This window comes from Danio rerio, chromosome 20, assembly GCF_052040795.2.
Source record: "Danio rerio strain M-AB ecotype USA chromosome 20, GRCz13ab, whole genome shotgun sequence".
Lineage (NCBI taxonomy): Eukaryota > Metazoa > Chordata > Actinopteri > Cypriniformes > Danionidae > Danio > Danio rerio.
The window spans coordinates 22,532,501-22,543,282 of NC_141040.1; the positions used below are offsets into that span (position 1 = coordinate 22,532,501).

General features: G+C 37.9%; 1 protein-coding gene across 2 annotated transcripts in view; it reads right to left on the reverse strand.

The window, feature by feature from the left end:
- The window catches only part of xkr6b (XK related 6b), a 115,639-nt gene extending 109,592 nt beyond the window's left edge, over positions 1-6,047 (reverse strand). The window contains exon 1 of one of the 2 annotated variants that reach the window (XM_087297870.1): positions 5,036-5,895. Coding sequence is in view for 1 of the 2 variants with exons in the window: in NM_001012257.3 (NP_001012257.2) it covers positions 5,036-5,601 (566 nt within the window). In the remaining variant the exon portion in view is untranslated. 2 annotated transcript variants of the gene reach the window in all.
- Positions 6,048-10,782: the final 4,735 nt, after the last annotated feature.

Consider the following 10,782-nt stretch of genomic DNA (forward strand, 5'->3'; position numbering starts at 1 on the left):
TGGACACTTCACGCACTCAACAACCGCAGGTTTGCCCACATAGCGAAAGGGGTGGATCTATCGGGCGCACATGTTGGATAACTTTATTTATTTTGGATGGTGAAAGCAAAATTCTCATATGAGAGTGATTATAGCGCCTCCCTATGGTGAATGCGGTTATACTCACGGTAGGTATTATTTGATAGTTTCGTTATTGATTTTACTGATTTGGCAACCGTCAAACGTCATCAGGGAAAAGTTTTGAATATCCGCTTAGTAAAAAAAAAATTAGTGCTCCATTTGGGACGACACTACATACATGTGAGTGTGTAAGTTCATAAGCACATAGTGAATAAGTGCATAGTGTATAGTGTGCCATTTGAGACGCAGCTTGTTTTGTTGTGCCGATACTCGTTAATGATGGGGGGTCGTAAATGGTCTGTGCACCGGCAGTTTGAGACCCCTGCGCTACAAATAATGTTTATAACTCTTTGAAAATGTCCCTTTTAGGCTTTGATCTTAATTTCTCTATTTGGTTGCTTTAAATTCAAATGAGATGCACTTTGCAAAAGAGGGCGGAGCTACAAATGCATTTGTGTCAGCATAGTGGCAGATTCAAAAACAAGACTAACGTCTATTTTACAATTATATAAACAAGCCTGAAGGGATATTAGGGACAAATCAAAACCAATTTTTCTTTCTTCTGCTGAGCACAATGTAAACTATTTTTAGATGTGTGTAGCCCATTTACATATACATACCATGGAAGTCAACAGGGACCAGAAAGTGTTTAAATCCCACATTTCTCAAAATATCTGCTTGTTCAATTCATAATATCAATAAAATTGGTATCCAAACAGTCACTTTCATAGTAGAAAAACACATTATATGGAAGTTATTGGTCTAAAATCCTTCTGGAAGTGAAAGATCCCTTTAGGTAACCAAATTAATTTAAGAAAATGGTAATGAGAGAGTGAGATTCTCATTAATGGGCGGGACCTTTCCCCACTGATCACACATACAAAGGGTGAATCTTAATCAAAGTGTTTCTGCAGACTGTTTTGATGAAGTGTGATCATAAAAAATAGAATGGATACATTTAAACATTAGAGAGGCTGGCTATATTCACAGATTGTTGCCACACAGCTGTGTTTAAAGCCCTTATAAAAGTGTTTTTGCATAATATGTCCCCTTTAGGAGATGCAAAAATCATCATTTAATTCTATTTTTGGCGCAGTCCCTTTATTAATCTGGGGTCGCCACAGTGGAATGAACCGCCATGCAATAATACAAGTACTGAAAAAGTACTGACAAGTATATGAAAACACCACAAATGCAGTGTCATGTATGAAACAGTAATTTTATCAGTTACTATGGATTAGATTTCTCAGTATGAATGTAAATATGAGCACCTTAGTCACAAAGGCTTAAAAGAAGGAAAAAGAGAAATCTTTGATGTTGACTTCTAACCCATTTCCACCGGCACTTGCTCTTACGCTGCTTAGCATTCTGTGGGCTTTTCCATTGTATCTGGTTTGTGCATTAATAGCACAATAAAGCAGAACCTCTTTTGTATTTCCAGAGGTGCTTGAGTCACATCTTCAAAAAGGCAGAAAGATATTTAAAGCGCCCAAAGATAAGGCTTTGTGAACAGCAAATATCCTTCATCAAGGCACCGAGCAAGACAACTTACAATACATTTCTTTTCCACTGTGTCTGAGTTCGCATACTTTCAGGTCTACATTCAAAGAAGATCTTAAAGGGGCTGTCCACCTCATGAAATTATATTATTGTGTTTCAAGAGTTCACACTTAGCTCATAATTTGTACATAGCTTGTTTGGCATGCTTTCCCGGGAGAGAGCCCTGAGCTCAAGGGATCCTCGAGCACAGGGCTACCCCCTTTCGCAGGGCGAGGGGAGATTGAGCTCATGTCGATCTTGAACTCCCCCGCTGCTGAGGCCAAGGCGAACTTTCTGAGAGTAAGACATTAGAAAAAGGTTTAGGCTTATTTTATCTATCATATAGAGCACATTTGGATGGTGGGAGGAAACCGGGGAACCCGGGGGAAATCCACGCAGACACGGGGAGAACATGCAAACTCCGCACAGAAATACCAGATGGCTCAGCAAGGACCCAACGCCATTGGTATTCTTGCCGACTGTGAGGCAACAGTGCTAGTCACTGGGCTACCGTGCCGCCCATTCAGGATAAAGGTGGAAGAAGGGGAGGAGGGGGGTTTCTTCCAGACAAGGATAGTTGTAGAAACGAAATGATGATATATATATATATATATATATATATATATATATATATATATATATATATATATATATATATATATATATATATATATATATATATATATATATATAGTGACTTGGGATCCTTTGATTGGAAGATCATAATTAGCTAATGTGGACCAGCTGGGTCAATCATGAGCACATGCTCCTCTCGAAATTAGTTTAAATTAAACTCCACAAAGTAACAAATTACAAATACTCAAATTACTGTAGTTGAGTAGTTTTTCCCTGAAATTGTAATTTACTAAGTAGTTTTAAAAATGTGTACTTTTACTTTCCCTTAAGTACAATTTAGTGCTGTATCTGTACTTTTACTCCGTTGCTGTCCTTTAACCTCCAGTCACTACTTTATTTTTTCTTGTCTATGGAGATTCGAAAAATCTGTCCTGTGATTCCTGTCCAATCAAAATCACACATATAAGGTAAATCGCCTCATAATGAACTACCTCAAGACATGGGCGATTTTAAACAAACTGTTAGGAAGCATTAATATTGTCCAAGAAGATGTCCAAAATCTTTACACACATTGACTCAGAGCCTGGTTTAGATGCATATCACTGATGAAAAGATGACAGATGTTTACTGTATGATGACCGAAACGGTTTTAAAGATCCTGCAGGCATAGGATGTTAGCATGATGTCAGATTGACGTTGTACCCTAACGTCATGGGATGTTGCATTTTGTTTGGAAATGAGAATTGGGTTGACATCAGAACTCAACATCAGGCCAACATCAATGTCCAACCTAAAACCAACCAAATATCAACGACAAATGATATTAGAGCTTGATATTTTGAGGACGTTACCACTATGACGTCTATCAGATGTTTGATTTTGGTTGCCGTACATGACGAATAAATATCAGTATTTGACGTCAATGTGATGTAGTTTAAGATGTTGGCTCGACATTGGATTGGTCACCTGACATCACAACCTAAATCTAACCTAATATTAACATCTTATGACATTGTGTGCCTGTTGGGCAATAACTAAATGCACTACAGAATGTAACGTTTACACCATTCTACAAAAAACATGTAAATGCATCAGCTTTATACAGCGTAATACTCACTACTCACTACTCTTGAGTACTTTTAAAAGCCCTACTTTTTAATCCTACTTTGAATAATATTTACAACAGATACTTTTACTCTACTTGCTCTACATTTTTAGGCCAGTAATGGTACTTTGATTTTTCAGTACTCTTTCCACCACTGGGTGTTACAAATAAGCCACACACTGTTGGACACCAATTAAACAGCAAAATATATATTTTTAATTTTGATTGTAATGATGAGAAATTTTTATAAAAAAAATTTTTTTAATAGAAAATATTTTAAAAAATAAATTTTATTGCTAATAATGCAAATAAATGCACTTTATAAAAATGTATAATAATGCAAATAAATCCAAATGGGTTTATCCAATAGATAAATAAACAAACACACTGTGCAATATGTAGAATAGAAAAAAAATATTAATATATATATAAGTACTGAGGAAATTGAGTAAACTGAATTTAAATTAATTTCGTGAAATTAGGTTTGTGTTATAACTAACCCTCTGTCTGTTAAACCTGCTGGTGCAGTAAGTTTTACTCTTGGCATTTTCAGCAATACTGCACAGAAACCATAGGTCTGGTGATCTAGTGAAAAAATGGTTTGTCTAACTCAATTACTTTGTTTATTATTTAGCCAAAACCAAAAAAAAAAAATGTTACTTTGTGCTCCGCTCTTCCCTATTCTTATATTTAAGAGTGTAAAAAAGGAAAGCATAAGTGGACAGCACTTTCAACTGGTAATCTACAACTGGTTGCATAGCAACCGCATAAAATCACCATCAGCAGACTGAATTACATGGGGTCATTTCAGATCATAGTGCAATGCAAACATTCATAGTTCACTTCATAAAAACATACAGCCTATATAAAATATCCACTTAATATCCAAGTGTATGCAGTGTTTCATTTTGTATGCATAAATTTAGGTTTTAATCCACACACGACTACGCATACCACATAAGATGCACCAAAACTGACGTCTCGTGACTGTATGAAAGATGAAAAGGAATTTCTTCTGCACACATACACACAGAGTGAGAGCGCGCGCGTGAGATGCTGTAGCACCTTTCAAGCGATGACATCATGACAATTGCGAGACTGATCACAGAGGGCTTCATCGTTTAGCAATAATCACACCGTAAAGCGCAGAAAGCACGAACACAAGCACGCATGAATAATGAATGGCATCGAAATCGAGCTAAATCGTCCGGCTAAACTGAACGCCTCCGCACAAACGGCCACTGCGTCTGTCTGCTGCAGCCAGGGAAACTGTCGCATCATTTCTAGTGGATCAGACATTAAGTACAATATGTCACGGACGGTGTTCTCCAAACTATCGAAAGCACACAGTGTACCGACCGGCTTTAAAGCGCACTGCACCTGCACGGGGTGATGATGAATCAGTGGGACGCGCTATTAAAGAGCGAAGGATCAAGGGACGCAAATCGTGTCGATGATATCGAGCGTAGGAAAGTAGGGATGTCGCTCCTGAGGGAGCCCGAGAAACCCGATGCCCGTCTCGCCAGTCTCGGAGAGTTGAGCAGCCGGGGAGGGTGAATGAATCCTCAGATGCACTCGGCTCAGAGCAGCTTCTTTCGCATACTGATGCATGATGCTCATTCACAGAAAACGCACATGTGTTGTGCTCGGCGCGGGTTATACCAGGTGAAACGAGCGCGCGGGACGCTTGCTTACCTCCACACTTGTCCCATCTGAAGGATGTGAATGAGCGTCTGCCAGACCCACACTGAGACGCGACAGCATCTGGCCCTGTTGTAGACCACTGCGCTCGTGGATCTCCGGGTGCTGCTGAGACCCTCCACGGAGCCCAAGCCGCCCCCCGTGTAATCCTGCACGAACCACCTGAAGCTCAGGATCTGGACCAGGACCGACGGCACCAGCACGAAGAACAGTGTTAGTCCGAACCAGAGGTAGTCCTGCTTGGCGTAGTAGTCGAGCGCGAGCCATAAGTCGGTGCCCACGTCCCAGAAGAAGACGAGCAGCGCGAGGACGATCCACAGGCAGTCCAACCAGAGGCGCTCCTCATGAGGGGGCCGCCTGACGTCTCTCCCCTTGTCCAGGAGGTAATGCAGACAGGCGCTCCGGCAGCCCCAGTAGCACGACGAGGTGTTGCAGCAGTGGCATATGTGGAAGGAGCTGCCCTGCCGCGGGTCGTCCTCGCAGCTCCCCACCGCCTCGTCCAGGTTGTGCAGCTGGGCGAAACCGGTGGCGACCCCCCGACCGTCGGATTTCGCTGCCATCTTGCTCTCCAAAGCGCACACCTCCGGTTTCCGAGGCTTGTGACGTCACTTCCCCGACACCTGTTTCTCCAGAGCACCCCTAATGAAGCAGCCATGGACTTTTGGGGTGTCGGTGACGCTGGAGAGCCAGAGCATCCTCCTCCTCCTCCTGTGGTCCCAAGATCGGTGGTACTCAAGTCAGTGATGATGCACTCCTGGAAGCGGGCGCTTGTCACCTGCGCATGGCGCTTGCAGTGTCCCCGCGCCGGGACTGTTCCCTGAGACACCCGTCGCCTCTGCCTGGATGTCTGGACTGAAGAGGAGAGACGCGGAGCCGTGGATGCCACCTAGTGCTCGATTCAACAGCCCGGGAATGAGAGATGCTGAATGATGTAATGCTGTAGTGAGCACGCCGCTCGTGCGCTCTTAACCCTTTCACGCATCTCATGCGGGATCACCAAAAACTGCCTTTTATTTATTTATTTATTTATTCTTAACAAATACAGAATTATACAGTACTATACACAAAAATACATGCCAGAGTGTGTGTGTGTGTGTGTGTGTGTGTGTGTGTGTGTGTGTGTGTGTGTGTGTGTGTGTGTATATATATATATATATATATATATATATATATATATATATATATATATATATATATATATATGTATGTATGTATGTATATATATATATATATATATATATATATATATATATATATATATATATATATATATATATATATATATATAGTTCAGTAATTGAAAATCTTATATTTCTTAAGAATATTACAAGTTTTCTTTGCTTTTTTTAATTTGCAATTTCCTCCAAACTTGTGCAGCAGTCCTAGTCTCTTGAAGGAAATGAACAAAATTTGGCTTCGGTCCAGTCCAATATCGTTGATCCATATGAAACTTTCCCATAATAATACAAATAAGTTGTACTAAAAAGGTATTTTTTTACATGTATTAACATAATAAATGCAAATAACAAGTTTTTTTTTTTTTACTTGAATACAATATTTGTTTTCCTTCTTAGAACATTTTCCTCATCCACCAAGAAAATTCTTGTGTACATACAATCACAAAACACATGAACATTTTCAATGCAACACAAATCACAGGAATAATCAATATCCCAATTAAAACTCTAAAACCTCTTTAGCTGGATATATACCGTGTAATATTTTAAATGTAACTTCTTTTACTTTGTTATTTATAAAATATATTTCATAAGAACGTCAAGCTTTTTTCCAATGTATATTTATGAATACATTGGTCCACTTTAAATTATTATATATAACTGTATCGCCTGTTATAATATTTCTAATATATTTATTAGTATAACTTTGTTTAATAATATCAATATCTCCTAAAAATGGTTTTCTTTAACATATTTTCCTTCTAAATATTTATTTCCATACGCTCTTACAAAATGAAGAAGCTGTTGAGATGGCATCAAATACAATAGCATACTCTTTTGGAGTAACTGGAAAACCAAATTTATAATTCACTGTAAGATAATAAATGACCATTTAAATTTAGAAGTTGTCTAACTAATACAATATCACTTTCCTACCATTTTTGGAAGAAGAGAGATTTATTTTTATATTGAATATCTATTATTCCAAGTAATATACTTGTTTGGGGAAAAACTGTGCTTAAATACCAGCATCCAGGCCAATAAAGCTTGTTTGTGAAATTTAGCTAATTTCAAGTTTGTCAATTTTAAAATCCCAACTATAGAAATTCTATACCCCCCATCATGTCAAATATGGGTTTTGTAAAAGTATACAACATACTGTCCTTTTCTTTCATGAATTAAATTATTCAATAAATTTTGAATGTATTGTTTAAAGTTTCAAAACTTAACACAGATAACCCACCATTGCATTTTTGTTTACACATAATTTCATTTTTTAAATAGTGATGTCTATTTCTCCATAAAAAAAAGCTAGAGCTAAAGACACATATACAGATATTGATATCCCTTCTGCTTTGGACAGTAAAACCTTACCAAAACTGCCTCTCATCAGGTGGAAAAACACACTAACACGTACATGATGACGCGTTCTGATATAATCTGTGCCAAGATTTGAAAATGACTGTGTATTTGAGAATGTTGTATGTAAAGCAGGAACATACACTTCATCTTAATACTTAAATTTACAGAGGGATAATTTATGTGTAAAATTATTTTATTTTAATTGTTATTACAACATTTAGCATAATTTATTTAATTATTTAACATATAAATATTATATAAATCATTATTATGCAAGCATTTTATCCTTTAAAACGATCAATGGCTCTCCAGCAGTATTTACTCCTTAATTGTCTCAAAAAAAATCATGTCCATGCGTCAATTATAGCTGACATGTCTACAATTTACCAATGATTCTGAGTCATGTTCCCAGTTCTTGTTTATTTGCTCCTGTTTCCAACAACTAATGAGCGTCATCCTCATTTATATATGCGTTGGACACACATTAATCCACTAACAGAATGAACTGATCGCTGCGCAAACATGACGCGCGCGTCATGTTTACAGCCAGAAACGAGGCATCTGTCCTTGTGACAAACATCCCTCTCCGATGAAAACAAGAAAAGCTCACAACATTTGTAAACGTTACCGCCGCTCTCTAGATGGAAGAGGCAATAAAGGTAGAGTACATCTGCAAAATGAGGCGCGAGAAATATTGTTGTGACAAGAAAACTGTCCTTGCGTGAAGGCGCACGGCCTGGCCATGAGGCAATATTTATGCTCAGCTGCTATCTATCTATCTATCTATCTATCTATCTATCTATCTATCTATCTATCTATCTATCTATCTATCTATCTATCTATCTATCTATCTATCTATCATCTATCTATCTATCTATCTATCTATCTATCTATCTATCTATCTATCTATCTATCTATCTATCTATCTATCTATCCATCCATCCATCCATCCATCCATCCATCCATCCATCCATCCATCCATCCATCCATCCATCCATCTCTGTCTGTCTGTCTGTCTGTCTGTCTGTCTAAGTCATATGTGGCCTTCACAGGAAATAATAAACAAATTTCCAATGTCTCAATCTCAATACAAGGAAAGGGTTAACCAACATTTCATGATCAACAAGTTTTTTTTAAAATGTATTAGTCACTCAGCAACAAAATGTTGTTCAGAAATTGTTTTATAAGGCTGTTGCTAAAATGTATTCTAAGCCATTTGGGCTATATTGCAATCTTATTAAACCTATTTCATATCAGTTTTTACATTTTATTTGTAATTTTAGTTACTATCTGATGCACTTGGGTAATAAAACATCCACAAACTTTGACTTCCATCAAATGCACCAAAATCCATTTACAGGAATACAATAGCCGTTTGATTATAGGCTCTTACTCATTTAACTCTCACGTTTCTCACCAATTTTTGGGAGTGAAAACTTTCGCCCTGGTAGAGCCGATCCAGGTTTTTTTGGTCAACTCAAAGTATTAGCTAGGTATGTGATCTGTATGATGAAGGACACTTTATGTCCTTTGAATAAATGAAGAAAAATGTAGAATTGCAAAAAAAAGCATTTTTTTTCAAGTATTTGCAATTGTGTAGTTTTATTAAGTTAAGAAAAGGTCACCATTTGGCCTCTTTCCATTTGGAAAATATAACAGGTAACTGTTTAAAAGGTTGAGGTCAAGTGTTTGTTTTATATAAACAGTTGGTGGACAAATCAAAAGTCATTTAATGACAGATTTCAAGCTTGGCAGTCTGACCTGCAGGCTGATATAACTGAGAAAGAGTGGCAAGAAGATTGTCTAAAAGCCCATACTTAGACAACAAGCACTCATTTTAGATTGCTTCAATATAAATGGCTGAGTAGACAGTATATATATCCAGTTAAGTTGCATCATTTCAACCCAAATATCCCTGATTCATGCCATAAATGTAAACAAGAGAAGGGAACTTTATTTCATTGTATGTTAGAGTGTTCTAAAGTCAGTTGTTTTGGGGTTAGAATACTCATTCATTCATTTTCTTGTCGGCTTAGTCCCTTATTAATCCAGGGTCACCACAGCAGAATGAACCGCCAACATATCCAGCAAGTTTTTACGCAGCGGATGCCCTTCCAGCCACAACCCATCTCTGGGAAACGTCCACACACACACTCATACACTCTGGACAATTTAGCCTACCCAGTTCACCTGTACCGCATGTCTTTAGACTGTGGGGGAAACCGGAGCACCCGGAGGAAACCCACGCAAAGGCAGGGAGAACATGCCAACACCAACTGAGCCGAGGTTTGACCCAGCGACCTTCTTGCTGTGAGGTGACAGCACTACCTACTGCACCACTGCCTCGCCCTGGTTAGAATACTGAATATTGTAAGTCAAATGATTGGTAATTCCTCTTGATCCCAGCTAGCATATATTGCATATTTGTCCATTGAACTTGAATATGACCTAACATGAAAGATTCTGTTAATTTTATGTTTGCTGGAAGCTAAACATGTAATTGTGTGGTTTTGGAAAAAAGAAGACTCAGTGTATCAGTGTAGACTGGTGTATCTCATAAAGAGAATGACCTCCTGCCTTGCCTTAGAAAAATAAAATATATTATGGTCTAAATATATAAAAATTTATTTTGATTTATTTGGAAAATATTCTGACTTTTTGGACAATCTAGATGGTGACCCTTTTTTGAACTGATGGACATTGAAAGTATGTAGATTAGACAAATATTTTATTGTTATATTATTTAATATGAGTATTGTTATTTATTTATTTTTTCTTTAATGTCAAAAATCATAACTATTTATTGAAGACAAATGAATAATTCAATTCACAGAATTCTGTTATCCGCAATGCAATGCAAAAGTTACATTAGGGAGAAGCGCAACCGTTTTCTTTTTCTGACTTCAACTTGTATAGGCAGCTGATATTAACAGGTGGAGTTTAGTGAAATTCAATGATTGTCGATCATTGTCCAGTCCTACATTGGCCGCACCCCAGACATCAGTCCTCTTTTTCTATTAATTTTCAGCACAACATTAATAGCATACGACTGTCTGTGTTCTGTGCTCGGTGTTCAGTTTTAACACCTTTTTTTCAGACAGGAAGTTTCTGCAGAGCTGAATTAAATTTTGGACCAGCATTTCTCTACTGCAAAAATGCTAATTAGTAGGCACAGCATCCCACACACAACAGTGGAAGTTC